The 18,488-nt window shown below is 44.5% G+C and overlaps 1 protein-coding gene across 1 annotated transcript in view; it reads left to right on the forward strand.

Moving 5' to 3' along the window:
* Window positions 1–3,164: 3,164 nt before the first annotated feature.
* The window catches only part of ARHGAP42 (Rho GTPase activating protein 42), a 520,987-nt gene continuing 505,663 nt past the window's right edge, over window positions 3,165–18,488 (forward strand). Inside the window, exon 1 of the mRNA XM_040340188.1 lies at window positions 3,165–3,871. Within this exon, the coding sequence (XP_040196122.1) occupies window positions 3,718–3,871 (154 nt within the window). The 5' untranslated portion in view covers window positions 3,165–3,717. The remainder of the gene's footprint in view (window positions 3,872–18,488) is intronic.

Raw genomic sequence — 18,488 nt, forward strand, 5'->3', positions numbered from 1 at the left:
CAGCCATACACTGAGCAAATTTCTTTCCTGCAACCATGAGTTGCCAGAAAGAAGTTTTTGATTCCCCCATCAACACTGACATTGGTGCGCTAATCCCTCCTGCCGGCCATTGTCTTCTTCCAGCAGTGGGGGCGGGGAAGGGCAGGGGAATCCACCCCCACCGTGAGAAGACAGTGATTATCTATAGCAGATTCTTGCGATAATCGCAAGCGAATCTGGCAGGCTGGTTGTACCCAAGTGATCAACTTGGTACATTCAGCCTGCCCATTAATGGTTCGAATCTCGGCTGTTTTCCACTGAACCAGTGAAGATTTAAACCGTGTATGGCGCCATGAGCGGAAGTGGGAGATGGGTACCTGTCAAAACTACGTACCCGTTAGACATGTGCACTGACGAAAAAATACTATGGCCTGGATTCACGTAGCACTTACGCCAACGTATCTACAGATACGCCGCGTAAGTGTAAATGTGCCCATAGAACTAGATACGGCTTCCTCCGACCGACGTTACTTTCCTACGCCGGCGTATCTTGGGCGCATATTTACGATGGCCGCCTCATTGCAAATATGCAAATGAGGGAGATACGGCGAATCACGAATGTACGTGCGCCCGGCGCATAATATACGCGGTTTGCGTAAGGCTTACGTCCAGCGTATAGTTGTTCCCCATCTATGAGGCGCAACTCATGCAAAGGTATGGACCAGGGAACAGCCAGCGTATTTTACATCGTTTACGTAGTAGTACGTAAATAGGGCTGGGCGTAGGTTATGTTCACGTCGTAGGCATTGAGCCGTCCTATCTTAGGGAGTATATTCAACGTGATTCTGAGCATGCGCACTGGGATACGTCCACGGGACGGCGCATGCGCCGTTCGTTCGACCCATCATTTGCATGGGGTCACGCTTCATTTAAATGGATCACGCCCACTTCCACCTACTTTGAATTAGGCCGGCTTACGCCTAGGATTTTACGTTACGCCTGCACAACGATGGGAGCAAGTGCTTTGTGAATACTGTGCTTGCCTCTCTGTGTTACGTCGGCGTAGCGCATATGAGATGCGCTACGCCAGCAGAAATATGCGCCGATGTATGTGAATCCGGGCCTTTGTTTTCATTTGATTCGTTTTTAGGGTGGGGGTTTTCGTTTTTCGGGTCATTCGTTATGATCGCAATTTGTAAATTAAAAAATTCGCAAATTTGTAAATTCGAAAATCCAAAAATAAGAAAGAAAATCCGAAAATTTGAAAGAATAACTAACTAATAATATCAAACTATTAAATTATAGGTATTGGAATTTCCTTTCAAATTTGTCTGTTAGTGAACGTAACGAATACGAATTTATCTGAAGTTACGAATTATCCGAAATAACGAATGCAGCATTTAAAAAAATGGAACAGAACAATTTAATAATAATAATGATAACAATACAAATTATAAAAAGTTTTTATTATTATTGTTGTTTACTATTATTAATTAGTTACGTTCCATACGTTTAGATACTGCATTCGTTATTTCGGATAATATGCAACTTAGGATACATTTGTTGCGCTCACTAACTGCCAAATTTTGAAAGGAAATTTCAATACTTATACTTTAATAGTTAGTTCTAGTTAAGTTATTATTAGTTAGTTATTATTTCAGATTTCGGATTTTCGAATTTTCGAAAGCCCGAAAATTCGAAAATCTGTAATAATAATAATAATAATAGTAATAAACTAATAATAACTTAACTATTACTAACTATTAAATTATAGGTATTGGAATTTCCTTTCAAATTCGGCTAATTTGGATATTTACAAATTAACGAATTTGTCAAAATTTGTTGAAAAACGAATTCAGAACGAAGCAAATTGCACATGTCTAGTACCCGCCCCCCCCCCACCATATGTGGCATGTCAGGGGGTCAGGAGTCCTTAAAGCAGAAGCTCCACTTTCAGGTGGAAATCCGCTTTAACCACTTCCGGACCGCCTCCTGCACATATACGTCGGCAGAATGGCACGGCTGGGCACAAGCACGTACAGGTACGTCCTGTACTAGTACCCAGCCGTGGGTCGCGCCCGGTCCGAAGCTCCGGGACCGCGGGTCCCGCGGACCCGATCGCCGCTGGAGTGCGGCGATCGGTCCCCGGAGCTGAAGAACGGGGAGAGCCGTGTGTAAACACGGCTTCCCCGTGCTTCACTGTGGCGGCTGCATCGATCGTGTGATCCCTTTTATAGGGAGACACGATCGATGACGTCACACCTACAGCCACACCCCCCTACAGTTGTAAACACACACTAGGTGAACCCTAACTCCTACAGCGCCCCCTGTGGTTAACTCCCAAACTGAAACTGTCATTTTCACAATAAACAATGCAATTTAAATGCATTTTTTGCTGTGAAAATGACAATGGTCCCAAAAATGTGTCAAAATTGTCCGAAGTGTCCGCCATAATGTCGCAGTCACGAAAAAAATCGCTGATCGCCGCCATAAGTAGTAGAAAAAAATAAAAATAAAAATGCAATAAAACTGTCCCCTATTTTGAAAACGGTAAAACATTTGCGCAAACCAACCGATAAACGCTTATTGCGATTTTTTTTTTACCAAAAATAGGTCGAAGAATACGTATCGGCCTAAACTGAGGAAAAAAAAGTTTTTTTATATATTTTTGGGGGATATTTATTATAGCAAAAAGTAAAAAATATTGCATTTTTTTTTAAATTGTCGCTCTATTTTTTTTTGTAGCGCAAAAAATAAAAACCGCAGAGGTGATCAAATACCACCAAAAGAAAGCTCTATTTGTGGGGAAAAAAGGACGCCAATTTTGTTTGGGAGCCACTTCGCACGACAGCACAATTGTCAGTTAAAGCGACGCAGTGCCGAATTGTAAAAACCCCTTGGGTCATTTAGCAGCATATTGGTCCGGGGCTTAAGTGGTTAAAGCAGAAGCTCCACTTTTAGGTGGAAATCCGCTTTAAAGAAGTGGTGGTGGGGGGTCGCACGATGACCCCCTCGCCTTGGATTCCAGGGGTCCTTGTCCCATACGTGCGTCTCGGAATGATATTTCAGGCTGTGTAGGATACAATGACCCCGATGAGGTCATACGTCTGGAGCTATTCCTCGTGTCCCCTATAGACGGCAGTCAGGAGACAAACTTCTCAACTTCCCAAACTTCTTTTCTTTCCCTAAACTTTTCTCAGTGTTTGTCCCGGGAGTTCCGCAGACAGCTGGAAGCGGGACCTTCACCCCGGAGCTGCCCATAGCATGGTCCTTCCATCCTGATCCCTGCACACCCCCCTCCTAGTCCCTATTCTTTTGCTGTCTTCAGAGCAGCTTTCAAGGAATTTGGACAAAGGGAGAGCCATGATCCCACCTCCCTCCACTGACTTTATCTAGGAATGTGAGGTGACCTGAGGGTGACCTTGCTGGGAGTCCCTGAGTGGCATAATCTAGAAGGAGGGAAGGGAGGAGGAGGGGGGGGATCTGTAGTCCTGTAGTCTGGGACTTGATCAGCCATAGTGATCACAGAGGGAGGGGGGAAGACAAGGCTGAGATCTGCCGGAAATGTCTGCACATTGCTGACTGCAGACACAGACAGGGGGACAATGCAGCTGGGTGACAGCTCTGGACACACTCGGGGGACCGTCTGCTCCTAGGATCCCGAATCGGGCGACTCGCTGCTCTTCTGCAATAAACTTCCCCCAACTCCGCTCTTCTCCTCCATCCAGGATCGTTACAATGGGGCTGCCGACTCTGGAGTTCAGCGATTCCTACCTGGACAGTCCCGACTTCAGGGAAAGGCTGAAATGTCATGAGATTGAGCTGGACCGGACCAACAAGTTTATTAAAGAGCTGATCAAGGATGGGAACATGCTGGTCGGGGCGCTGAGAAGTAAGTCGGAGACATGCTGCAGCAAGTCACCCCCTTCCCTGCACGAGTTACATTGTAGCAGATCACATTTCACTCAATATTTGTCTTTTGTAGGAAGTTATTGTTATTGTGTTGATCATTCACACGTTGGATGTTGTGGCATGTTGGATATATTTACATTATATTTTTATTACTATTATACGGGATTTATAGACCTCCAGCAGTCTGCACAGTGCTTTATATTGCAAAAGGAAGACAATATAAGTCTGCAGAAGGGAAATTCAATAGAAGAGGGCTGGGGTGGTCCTGCTCCCAAGAGCTTACAATCTAATAGACTTATAGCCTGTTGTACTGTGGTTTATTTAAATGCAAGAGGAAATATCTGGGGGAGAATTAGGCTTCAGTTGCAGTTTCCAAAAGTAGTGTATGCGCTACTTATGGCGCTTTGCGATTTCAACGCGTTCAAAATGAATGGGCTGAAATCGAACCGCGCAGAATTGCATGTGATTCGCAGCGGAACGCACATCCTGTGTGATTCCTGGTGGGAAGCGACCCTCCGGCTGGATTTACACCTATGCATTTTAAGGCTGGATTTACACCTATGCATTTTAAGGCTGGATTTACACCTATGCATTTTAAGGCTGGATTTACACCTATGCATTTTAAGGCTGGATTCATACCTATGCATTTTAAGGCTGCATTCATACCTATGCATTTTTAGTGCTTTTTGCATTTTTGCAGATTTGCACTACAGTCCATTTAACATGGTTTCCTATGGATCGCGTTCTGTAGTGCAAATCTGCAAAATGCAAAAAGCCATAAAAATGCATAGGTGTGAATTAGGCCTTAGGCAGATTTGCACTGCAGTCCATTTAACACGGTTTCCTATGGATCGCATTCTTTAGTGCAAATCTGCAAAATGCACTAAAAAATGCATAGGTGTGAATCCAGCCTCAGGGGCAGACCCACAAAGATCTGCACCGGCGCAGCGTATCTGAGATACGCTACGCCGCCGTAACTTACTTGGCTTTGGTTTGAATCCTGAAAGAATTTGCGCCGTAAGTTACGGCGGCGTAGTGTATCTCTCGCGGCGTAAGGGCGCGGAATTCAAATGCGGTGAGTAGGGGGCGTGTTTCATTTAAATGAAGCTCGTCCCAGCGACGAACGAACTGCGCATGCCCCGTCCGTCAAAACTCCCAGGGTGCATTGCTCCAAATGACGTCGCAAGGACGTCATTGTTTTCGACGTGAACGTAAATGGCGTCCAGCCCCATTCACGGACGACTTACGCAAACGACATAAAATTTTCAAAATTATACGCGGGAACGACGGCCATACTTAACATTGAGTACGCCACCAGATAGCAGCTTTAACTATACGCCGGAAAAAGCCGAACGGAAATTAAATGCGACGGCCGCTCGTACGTTCGTGGATCGTCGGAAATACCTAATTTGCATACTTGACGCGGATTACGACGGGAACGCCACCTAGCGGACGCCCGAAAAATTGCATCTAAGATCCGAAGGCGTACGAAGACGTACGCCTGTCGGATCTAACCCAGATGCCGTCGTATCTTGTTTTGAGGATTCAAAACAAAGATACGACGCGGGAATTTTGAAAGTATGCCGGCGTATCAATAGATACGCCGGCGTACTTTCTTTGTGGATCTGCCCCAGTGTGCACAGTTTTTACCCCTGATTTTTTCCAGCAACATGATCCAGCGTAGATGGGAGTATTTCTAGAGTGCCGGACTATGGATTCCAATGGGGGGGGGGGGGGTTGAAGCACCTGATTAGAGTCAGAGGCTCTAATAGGCTTCAAAAAAGGGTGGCCTCAAAGCTGTGTGACATTACCAAATTAATTTTCGCTATTTTCACATTAAAGTTCCTCCCCGGCAATCAGGAGTCACGTCACGCCAAAGCGGTCAGGCGATCCTACTGGATGCCATGCACTTTGGCGGAAGAGGAGAGACATGGCCAAGGAAGCTTGAGGAGTGGACACCGGGCCGCTGCTGCCTACACTCCATGAGAGGATGAGAGGACACCACAGCCCCGCTGGGGGTGCTGTTGGTGCCGTGCAGCCCCAGGGGGGGTGGCTGTTAGTGCTGCGCCGCTTGGGGTGTTGTTTGTTTGCCGCCCCCCCCCCCCCCCCCAAAGGACAGCCCACCAGTCGCCACTGGGTCTAAGGATTAATTCAGACGGGTGTTGACGCCCATTCTGTATGCAGGCTGCATTGGTTCTTCCACTTGCATCTGCCCTGAGCTGCACACAGGCAGCCTATGGGCTCATTCAGGCGGGTTGACCCCATCCTGTGTGCTAAGCCGCTGTTTTCTACATCTGCATCTACCTTGGAGCTACGCCCAGGTGGCCTAAACAGGTGGATGCAGGCGCAACAGATCCACAGATGTGCAGGGGAGGGTGCATTGGGATCTGTGCACCTACTCCTGCATGCATGTCCAATTTTGACATCTGGCTGTGTCTGTGCAGCCACTGCATCTACATCCACCCCTATAGGCTGCCTGTGTACAGCCTGGGCTGGGTTTTATTATCGTTTTTTACATTTTTTTTTCTTTTATTTTACTTTTTTTGTTTTGCAACATATGAGATCAGTCAAAGAGCAAATACCAACAATAATTAGGTGTACTTCGAATTTGAATCCATAGCATAAACAGGTGGTATGCATAAGATACATCATTAGAATGAGAGAGGAGGTAATAAAGGAAGCTTTATTTTCCAAAGATGCAAAAAACAAAACAAAAAAAAACTTGTACCCTTTTTTGGCTTTTTGTTTTTGGAAGATTGGCGAACAGTTCAATCCTCATTCAGGTGTTTATTGCTGTGTTACTGTTCGGGAGATGTCCCCTCACTTCCTGTCTTGGTGACACCAAGGGCATTGCTGTGAGTTGAACTTCCTGTTTCTGGTACCAGTGACATGTCACCAGCTGCTCATGGATTCTCCAAGGAAATCTATGAAGAATGCTCTCCAGAAGAGGTAAACAGGAAGTTTGGCTTTGTAATAGTGGGCTGTAAAAGTATGCAAGGAAGCACATCTTTAAAGCAGATGTAGGCCCTTTAGTTTATTAACGCATGATGTATCACCAGCAATTGTTATCATTTTGGTTTTTAACTTTTTTTCATCTTTTCTTGGATCTCAATGCTGTTGACTTACTGCTGTCCCTTTGCAATCACCTACTATCTACATGTTCTTCCGCTAGGGTTGCCACCTAAACCAGGAATCACCCGGACAGTCCAGGTTATGAATCATGGGCCAGATTCACAAAGGAGATACGCCGTCGTATCTCTCAGAGTATCTATGCGACTGATTCATAAAATCAGTTACGCACAGATATCCATAAGATCCGACAGGTGTAATTGTTTTACACTGTCGGATCTTAGGATGCAGTATCGCGGCCGCCGCTGGGGGGAGTTTGCGTCGTAAACCAGCGTCGGGTATGCAAATTAGGAGTTACGGCGATCCACAACGGTTTTTCGCGTTCGTTACGTCGCTGCTAGTCTAGTTTCCCATCGCAAAGTTAGTCGTCGTTTTGGGTGCCCTAACTTTACACATCACACGTATGTGCGTATAAAGTATGGCCGTCGTTCCCGCGTCGAAATTTGAAAATTCACGTAGTTTGCGTAAGACGTCCGGGAATACGGAAGTACACTACACACGTCGCCGTTCGAAAAAATGACGTCACTTCGCGCAAAGCACGGCGGGAATTTCAAAAATGAGCATGCGCAGTAGGTCCGGCGCGGGAGCGTGCCTAATTTAAATGCCACACGCCCATTTATATTACACGGGCTTACGCCGGAGGCCGCCAGTGTAGGTTTTCATTGCAAGTGCTTTGTGAATCAGGCACTTGCGATGAAAACTTGCGGCGGTGTAACGTATCTACGATATGTTACGCCGCCGCACTTCTACGTGAATCTGGCCCCATGTGTTCGGGTTTCAGTCCGCCTGAAATCCTGACATATTATTCAGACAGGAATGTGGCTCGGAACAGAGCTTGACAGGAGGGTAAGGGGGCACTATGCGCGCCAAATTACTATTCCATACCTCCCAACTGTCCCTGATTTGGAACAATGTCCCTCTTTCCTCCTAATCTGTCCCTCATTTTGGTCTAAACTATATTGTTGTATATAAAATGCACTTTTTATCTTTCAAAAAGTGTTTGCCGACATTCATCCAATTTCTGAATTGTTGCATTTATAAATTCCAAAAGTCTGTATAAAGAAATGGTATGGGTAAAAAAACAAAACACTTGTGGGTTTACCTAATCTTTTTTTTGTATAATTCTTCTTTAAAGCGGAGTTCCACACATTTTTTAGTTTATTAAAAGTCAGCAGCTACAAAAAGTGTACCTGCTGACTTTTAATAATCAGACCCTTACCTGTCCCACTATCCAGCGATGCGGCCACTCGAAGCCTCGCTTCTCTTTGCCCGCCCCGTCATAGCCACTGTGGGCACCTGGCCGTGACAGCTTTAAGCTTCACGGCCAGGCGCGCACTGCAAATGCGCGAGTCACGCTGAGCTCTGCTAGTGGTCAGGCAATCTTCTGAGACCTGTGAGGTGTCCCAGAAGATTGAAGAGAGGGAGAGGCCGCCTATGGCGAGAGGAGGAGTCGCCTAGGCAACCAAGAGCAGGAAGGAGGAAGTGGGACAGGAAGTCCCACTCTAAACTAAGTACCCACTACCCAAAAAAAATGACATGGCAAATGTGGCATGTCAGGGGGGTGAGGAGTGCTTAAAGCGGAAGTTCCGCTTTTGTGTGGAACTCTGCTTTAAGGGGGCATGGCAGGGGGTGTGCCCTATGCCTACATACTTTTGCTAATAGGTGTCCCTTATTTCCACCTCAAAATGTTGGGAGGTGTGCTGTTCTTTTTGGAGTGCCCCAAGGTGTCCCAGGTCTGTTACAATCCTATAGTGTATACTAAAAAAAAATCTACTGTCTGCTGCTAAAGTGTTCGGGTTTGGCTTGAAGAAAAAATGGCAACCCTAACTTCAGCAGAAGTTCCATGTAAATTTCCTGACGGTGACAACAGTGGGCCATGTCAGCATAACGTATGTCGGGGGGGCTTCCTGTCAACACACCTGTGTTTTATCCTCCCCAGATAGCTCTCCCCTGTTTCCCTCTCTCTGTCTAAGGCTCGATTCACACCTATGCATGTTGCTTTTTGCGGTGCTTGCTGCGTTTTTCGACACACGTTTTTTACCACGATTTTACCGCGATTTGCTTTTTGCTGTTTTTTTTTTACATTTCCTTTAACAACCAGCTATAAACAGGTTAAAAAAAAACACAAAACGCAAATCACGGCAAAATCGTGGTAAAAACGTGGTACTTGCGTCTTGAATGCGGGTCCATTGAATTCTATTACATGCAAAACGCTGCTTTTTGCAGGAAAAAAAGTCCCTGACCATTTCCAAAAACGCAGAGGCACAAAAAAGCATTGATGTGAACATGTTCCATAGGAAACCAAATTTCCCTGCATTTCTGCAAAATGCATCAGTGTGAATGGAGAATGACTTTTAATTTTTTTTTTTTCTTTAAAGCCGGACCTCCGCTTTAAGGCTCGATTCACACTAATGCATTTTTTGGTGCTTTTTGCAGAAAAGCAGGGGAATTTTTTAACATGGGTTCCTATGGAACATGTTCACATCAATGCTTTTTTGTGCCTCTGCGTTTTTCGGAAAGGGTCGGGGACTTTTTTTCCCGCAAAAAGCAGCGTTTTGCATGTAATAGAATTCAATGGACCCACATCCAAAACGCAAGTACCACGTTTTTACCGCGATTTTGCTGTGATTTGCGTTTTTTTTTTACCTGTTTATAGCTGGTTGTTAAAGGAAATTTAAAAAAATAAAAATTGATGTAAAAAAAATTAAAACTGCAAATCGCGGTAAAAACACACGTCAAAAAACGCAGCACGCGCCGCAAAAACGCTAAAAAGCAACATGCATAGGTGTGAATCGAGCCTAAAAGGACTGTGGTGTATTTTTCCAAATGTAAAAACGCACTAAAAAATGCATAGGTATGAACCAGGCCTTAGTCTCCCTGCTGGCATTGGCTGTGTGTGTGAGTCACTGACAGTCTGTAAACATTGTGACAGAGATGCAGGCAAGCATATACTCCATGCTCACTTGGTGTGACTTTGTACCATGAGTCACAACCTGAAAGGAAAGTCCAATATTACTTCCAGGTAGTGCAGAGGTGGTGCAGGCTGTGGACAGGGAACCCTAGTCTCTATGTGGTTGTGACTCAAAAGGGACTATTTACAAGTGCAAAGTGCACTTGAAATTGCACTGAAATTGGAAGTGCAGTCACTAAATCTGAGGAGTAGATCTGAAATTAGTGGTAGCTCTGCTGATTTTATTATCCAATCATGTGCAAGCTAAAATGCTGTTTTTTATTTTCCTTCCATGTCCCCCTCGGATCTACAGCGACTGCACTTCCGAGTGCACTTTCAGTGCAATTTCAAGTGCATTTTGCACTTGCCTTTCGTAAATAACCCCCAAAGTGTATGTATTGTAGGCAGGGCTCAAGTCCTGCGGGAACGCGTGGGAACGGAGTTCCTGCACTTTTTTCACAGCAGGAACTCAGTTCCCTTTTGCTAGAGCAGCCGAGAGCAGCCGAGCCGTCCGAGCCAATCCTTCACTAAGCGGCGATGCCCAGCTCGCGTCACTGTCAGGGGCAGGCGAACCTTAGTAATCCTTTATGTTACTGGCCGCATCCTGTATATGGATTCATCGGGTAGTGTGTGGGTATTCTGTCACTTCCTCGATGCCGCAATGTCTCCTGGGAGCTTTTGTCATTGTTCCCAGGAGACATTGCGGAGGTCTGCCGCGTGCTAACGTGGGATTTAGAAAGAACTTGCTTAAGGTTCACGCGATAACTCGCGGCAGACCTCCGCAATGTCTCCTGGGAACAATGACAAAAGCTCCCAGGAGACATTGCGGCATCGAGGAAGTGACGGAATACCCGCTGAATCCATATACAGGAAGCAGCCAGTAACATAAAGGATTACTAAGGTACAGTGGATCGAAAAAAAAACATGCGGTTTAGTAATAATGCATATGAGCGTACCATTTTTTTTTTTTTTGGTGGGGGAGTGGATCTTGGGTGGGAGTTCCCACACTTTTTTCCCCAGGACTTGACCCCTGATTGTAGGCCAGCGTGTCTCAACCATTATCAGTCACAGCACCCTTTAAAAGTATACAAAATCACAAGGTCCCCCCCCCAGTCATGAACTGTATATTGTGGTCTGAAGGACAATGCAGTGGATGATGATGTCACCCACTCCATGGTGTCTCCCCTTGCATCAGGCGGCACAAATTGCTTAACTGACCTACACCACTGCTGTGGGACCTAGGCCCCAATGGGTCTTGACTGAAGCATTGGCACGTCCCCGTTGCCTAATTAATGCCCTTATGTGGATTCCTAGGAGGTTGCGTTCTCCTATCTTGTGCCCTACCCTGTCGTACACGTTGGCAATTTGGGAAAGGTTGAGGGCTAGGAGGCCCCTCTCTTCTATCCACACCCGCTTGGCTCCAGTGTTTGATAACCAGGAGTTTGAGGCAGGCCCGGGATGCATTCCTCTCAGTTTTCTTGGTGGATAAATACATGTTTCCTACGGATTGGCGACTTTTTAAATGGTGATACACTATATACTTCAACTCACATGTGTCAAACACAAGGCCTGTGGGCCGAACCCGGCCCCCCAGGCCATTCCATGTGGCCCTCCCACCTCTCCTGCAGCTCCAGAAACTTACTTTCTGCTTTCAAGCAATGCATCCAGCTTCTTCCCAGAAGCAGCATGAGGAAAGGGGGGAGCACTGTGATGTGAGGGAGAGTGGGGGACTCAACTTCTCATGGTGGGGTGGCTCTTAAAATCTAATGTAAGGGAAGGGGATGTGCTGGACATCGAATCTTACAGATATAACCGGCCCTTTTGAGGGCAATCATAATGTTGATGCGGCCCACAATGGAATTGAGTTTGACACCCCTGCTCTAACAAATTTTCAGGACAACTTGCATATGCCCCCTTTCCGAGCTTTTTAGATACAATCAAATTGTATCTTTTTTACGAGCCTGGCTCTCCTACATTGACTTTGAGCTGTCCTACAGATCGACAGATTGGCCCAGGGGACGGGTCTCTACCGTTTATCTTTTTCTAATGAATCTTAACTGTAAGCTCCCCTACATGACATCGTGAAAGAGGGGTTTGCGGATTTCCTGGGACTTGTCGGATTGGCAGGACAAGGCAAACTAAGATTTCGATCAATACTATTTTGATAGAAACGAATTATAAAGCCCTTCTATGCTGCTATTTAGTACTAACTAGGATAGTCAAGATGCACCCATCTTGAAATAAGAGTCAGTCCCCATTACATCATAGTCCCCTCATTATATCAAAGTCCTTTATCTCATCAGAGTCACTTCCATCACATTAGAGTCTTTCCATTACATTATAATCCCCCCAACACATTACATCACAGAGTCCCCTCATCACACCAGAGACCCCCTTTCACATAAAATTTTCCCCATCACATCATGGTCCCTCCATTACATCAGAGCTCTCCTTCACATTACAAACCCCATCACATCAGTCGCCCTGAAAATCAGAATTTTCCGCTTTACATTAATGTCCCTCCATCACATCACTGTCTTCCTTTCCCATCAGATTCCCCCTTCACATTAGTGCCCCCCACTTTGCAATAGAGTCCCCCATCACATCAGTGCCTTCCCATCACATCGGTGTAAACCCTTACATATACCCAGTGATGTGATGCACAGAGATGAAACAAATCCTTCTACATAGGTTGGACCTGTTTATCTGTAGATCTCCTCTACAGCCGTTGAAAAAGTTCACAGTTTATACAGCTTGTCTGAGCTGTGAGAAAGCAGGAGGTGGGGAGATGAAATTACACTCTGCAGAGCTCAGTGAGGAGAGATCTATAAGCCGACTGGAGGGAAGGGACATAGCACACAGGAACAGAGCTGTGGCTGTCAATGTCAGGCTGTGTGCTGGAGTTTCCTCCCCATCACCTTTTATCTCTTGGTGTCAGGAAAACTTGTTAGAAGTGACTCATGCACAGGGGCGGACTAACCATTGGGGCTCTCGGGCACTGCCCGAGGGCCCTATGCCACTAGGGGGCCCCATCAGGGTTGCCAGGCTCAATAAAACTAGGGACAGTATGTAAAAATCCGTTTGTTTTTTTAAATCTGTCCCTGATATGTCCGAAACCCACATGTCTTTGATGTGAAAAAACAGAGATTTTAGCTGCCCTGCCTCTGCACTGCCTCCTGGCGTGGAGGCCATCTGTAAGCCTGGGGGGTCCCATATTCTTCTATTGCCCGGGGGCCCCATGAGTTGTCAGTCCGCCCCTGCTCATGCAGATAGTAGAGGAACGAAGCAGCAGACATAAATTACACAGACAAGTACACACTACAGAGGGATATCCTTTGTTTATATTTCATGTCTGAGATTTACAACCTCTGTAACGAGTCCCCCTATCACATCAGTGTTATCCTGTATAATATCAGAGTCCTCCTATCACATCAGAGTCAGCCCGTATAACATCAGAGTCCTCCTATCACATCAGTGTTATCCTGTATAATATCAGAGTCCTCCTATCACATCAGAGTCAGCCCGTATAACATCAGAGTCCTCCTATCACATCAGTGTTATCCTGTATAATATCAGAGTCCTCCTATCACATCCGAATCAGCCCGTATAACATCAGAGTCAGCCCTCTTCATATTAGAGTCAGGCCTACCTTCAAATCTTCACCACAGCTGTAGCATCATACCAGGGGGTGGGGGGTGGAGCAGATCTAGACAGAAGCAGCACTTCCATCTTTTTCTGAATCCCACCATGGTGCATGCTGGCAGGTCACCCGCACCAAAGCAACGAATAACACCCAGCCCCAGATAAGGGCATGACACTGTGCAACCATGCCAACAAGCATCACCAAAAATGTGCACCACTTCCTGGTCCCTCCACTTCCTGATATTGACGTCACTGGTTCTGGGAGAGGGGGGGAGGCCCACTCCAGCACCCCCCAGATCTGTCACTGTTAAGAGGACAACAGAGGAGCACACTGGAGAGAAATAGACAGAGCGTTGTCACCCTATAACAAGGACCTTCAGGGTCTACAGGTACCATTTTAGTCAGAGTTTAATGATCGGGTTTAGGTCTACTTTGACATGCTAGTTTCTTCTTCAATCACTAAACTGAATGAGCGGAACAAAAAAACGGTATTGATATATACAGGTGATAGTTGCCAACATTTGTCCAGGGACACTTTGCAGCACAGCTATTAATTAATTACCACACTCACTTCCCCGAAGCTCCACCCACTACGCATAATCTTCGCCAGGCGAAGATTATGCGGAGTGGGTGGAGCTTCGGAGAAGTCAGTGTGGTAATTAATTAATAGCTGTGCTGCAAAGTGTCCCTGGAAATTTTTTAAATTTTTTGGCAACTATGTATATATATATATATAAGGCCATCTTACTGTTCATGAAATTTGACGGACCACACCCACTATTTGATGTGATTTGGAAGGTGTATGTGTAGGGGAAGGGGATTTGTGGTGTCGTGGTTAGGTTCTAGCACCTAGTGTTTGCGAAAAAAAGGCCTGTGTGTGTATATATATATACACTATATTACCAAAAGTATTAGGACGCCTGACCTTCCAGTCAGGTTCCTCCACCCCAAACTCGCTCATCAATGTCTTTATGGACCTTGCTTTGTGCACTGGTCCAAATCATCTGGTGGAGGGGGAATTATGGTGATGGGTTGTTTTTTAGGGGTTGGGCTCTTAAAGCGGAGTTCCACCCAGAAATGGAACTTGCGCTTATCTGGTTCCTCCCCTTATAGACTAAGACTGGGATGCCATTAAAGTTCATGTGTGTGTAAAGGCAGATGTCCCAATACTTTTGGCAATATAGTGTATGTATATATACGGGTCCACATTAGGGGTGCGCGCTATACGCCGGAGCGCGCAATACCCCGAAAAATACGGTATATATATATATATATATATATATATATATATATATATATATATAGGTCTTCAAAAGTTTCAGCACTTTTTGGAAACGTTTTGAAGAACCCTTTTATATATACCGTATATATATATATATATACACACACACAGTCCACATAGCACTGGTTTAGCATGCCAGTTCTATGGTCTGACATTTTCATCGTCAAATAGTTTGGAATGGAGGATTTTCCCGGGTATGGTGAGTTTCCCTGAATGTGGACAACCATTGTCACCCTGCAGGATGCTGCCGCTCTGTAATGTGAAGTTTACTGCCTCGTAACTTGATACAGCTTTCCAAATGCTTATAGCCTGAGGGCACCGTCTCCCAGGCTGGGAATGAAATTCCAAGCAATTCACAGAAAAAAAAAAGTCTGACTTGAGCTGGAATACTTTTTGTGTGCAAAAATGGTTTTAGGATTACTGCATGCGCTATTTCTTGGTAGCACACCGCAGTTTCGTTGCGCTGCAGAGCGCGTCCATCAGGAAGTGGTGTCTTTCTGTGTACCAGCGCACTTGCATTGCGATAAAGCGCTAATACCAATCGTTGTGAGAGAGATAGCACCAAATAGATGAATTAAGCGGACTATCAGATAGTAGAAACATTTTCCTTATTTAATCTTTTGGACATTTTATATATTTTGAGCTCTTTGCTATTCTGGTGTAATAAGCATTTATTGACCTTTTTTGTTCCTTTAAGAGGCAAAACAGTGATTGCATCAGAAGTCACTGTGAAATCGCCAAATTGTTTACATTAGTCTGACTGCCATGTGGGACACTGAACTGCTTGTGAATCAGCTTCTTGTGGGAATTTTGCAAGGGACTTAACCTTGTTAATTAATTGCAGACAGTGATTTAAGAACTCATACTCAATAGGATATACAGTATATAGATCTCTCTCTATATATATATATATATATATATATATATATATATATATATATATATATATATATATATATATATATATATATATATATATATATAATGATACAGTATATATATATATATATATATATATATATATATATATATATATAATGATACAGTATATAGATCAATATATATATATATAAATATATATATAATGATACAGTATATATTTTATAGATAGATAGATAGATAGATAGATAGATAGATAGATAGTAGATAGATAGATAGATAGATAGATAGATAGTAGATAGATAGATAGATAGATAGATAGATAGATAGATAGGAGATATATAGATAGATAGATAGATAGATAGATAGATAGATAGGAGATATATAGATAGATAGATAGATAGATAGATAGATAGATAGATAGATAGATAGATAGGAGATAGACGGATAGATAGGAGATAGATGGATATGAGATAGATAGATAGATAGATAGATAGATAGATAGATAGATAGATAGCTAGATAGATAGATACAGGCCCGTATTTCCCACAAGGCCACTGAGGCCAGGCCTTGGGGCGTCAAGGGGCGGCAGTGGCATGGAGTCCCCCGACGCCCGGAACATACAGTTAGGGGCAGTAAGTTATGGGGGAATCCGCTCGCTCGTTAACAAGTGATTGCGGCGATGTCGACGAAATCACTTGTAAAATGTGTGCTCCCGTCCATCCTCCCCTCTCCCCCCACCCCACATACCTCTCTCTGCTGGCTCTGCCTTCAGGACTCTGTCCTCCCCCCGGCCACCGAGTCTCCTGTTCCTGCTGTCGATGTTCTAGCACTGTGCTAGGACTCCTGTTTTGGAGGTGACAGGGTCAATAAAGAGAACATGTCACCTCCAATTGCTATCACACAGAGAATTGTTTTCTCCTGAGTGATAGCAAAAAAGTTAAGTGAAATTTAAAAAAAAATAAAAATATAAAAATAAGAAGAAATAATATTTAAATTAATAAAATAAAAAAGTAATTAAGAAGTAAAAAATAAGAAAAATAATAAGAAAATTATACAAAAATAAAAAAAAGTAAGTGACAAGCTACAAATAAATAAAAAGAAAAAAGTGATAAAGTAAAAAAATAAGAAAAAAAAATGTGAACTAACCGTGCCACCCCTGCTATCCGGTTGCCATTCTCCATTGGTTTGGGGGGGGGTTCGGTTGGCGGGGGAAGAGGTGCATTGCGGATACTGGCCTTGGGGCGGCAGGGAGAGTAAATCCGGCCCTGGTATATATATATATATATATATATATATATATATGACTGATTTTGTATGTTTGCCCACTGACAAAGAAATGATCAGTCTATAATTTTATTGGTAGGTTTATTTTAACTGTGAGATACAGAATAACAACAACAATATCCAGAAACATGCATTTCAAAAAAGTTATAAATTGATTTGCATTATAAGGAGTGAAATAAGTATTTGACGCCGTTGCAAAACATGACTTGGTACTTGGTGGCAAATCCCTTGTTGGCAATCACAGAGGTCAGATGTTTCTTGTAGTTGGCCACTAGGTTTGCCCACGTCTCAGGAGGGATTTTGTCCCTCTCCTCTTTGCAGACCCTTTCCAAGTCATTAAGGTTTTGAGGTTGATGTTTGGTAACGCGAACATTCAGCTCCCTCCGCGTATTTTCAATAGGATTAAGGTCTGGAGACTGGCTAGTCCACTCCAGGACTAATGTGCTTCTTCTTGAGCCACTCCTTTGTTGCCTTGGCTGTGTGTTTTGGGTCATTGTCATGCTGGAATGCCCATCCACGATCCATTTTCAATGCCCTGACTGAGGAAAGGAGGTTCTCACCAGAGATTTGGCGATACATGGCCCCACCCATTGTCCCTTTGATGCAATGAAGTTGTCTTGTCCTCATAGCACCCCCAAAGCATAATGTATCCACCTCCATGTTTGATGGTGGGGATGGTGTTCTTGGGATCATAGGCAGCATTCCTCCTCCTCCAAACACGGCGAGTTGAGTTGATGCCAAAGAGCTTGATTATGGTGTCATCTGACCACAACACTTTCACCCAGTTCTCCTCGAAATCATTTAGATGTTCATTAGCAAACTTCAGATAGGCCTGTACATGTGCTTTCTTGAGCAGGGGGACCTTGCGTGCTCTTCAGGATTTCAGACCTTGACGGCGTAGTGCGTTACCAATTGTTTTCTTGGTGACGATGTTCCCAGCTGTCCTGATTGACAAGAGTCTCCCGTGTTGTTCTGATTTTCCCTCACTGCATATAAACCTGAACTGTCCAAGTAAATCTGTACAGGTAGCAACCCCAGGTGGACTACTGCAGCGAGAAGGAGGTGAGAGAGTGCAAATTGGTCAGTATAACTTGCTGTGGGGTGGGCCATCAGGATGTAATGACCGTGTCCCTGTAATGTAAGAACTTCATCACTGTAGGATATGCTCCCCCTCACTTTCCTAGAACCCACACCAAGGAAATCCATGTAAAGGATATTTCACAGGAAAACACATGTCATGACATGTATGTCGTTTGCGTTGTGTTGTGTCTCAATGGGCCCCACTGGAATTCATTGAATGACAGAACAGGTCAATGCACCAGAATTCAATATGCGGGACATTTTCCCAAGACACTGCAACACAGCTTTTTGGTACGAACGATCCCTTCTAACAGCAAGCTCCGAGATGTCCATGACTTTTGATTAAAT

This window comes from Rana temporaria, chromosome 2, assembly GCF_905171775.1.
Source record: "Rana temporaria chromosome 2, aRanTem1.1, whole genome shotgun sequence".
Lineage (NCBI taxonomy): Eukaryota > Metazoa > Chordata > Amphibia > Anura > Ranidae > Rana > Rana temporaria.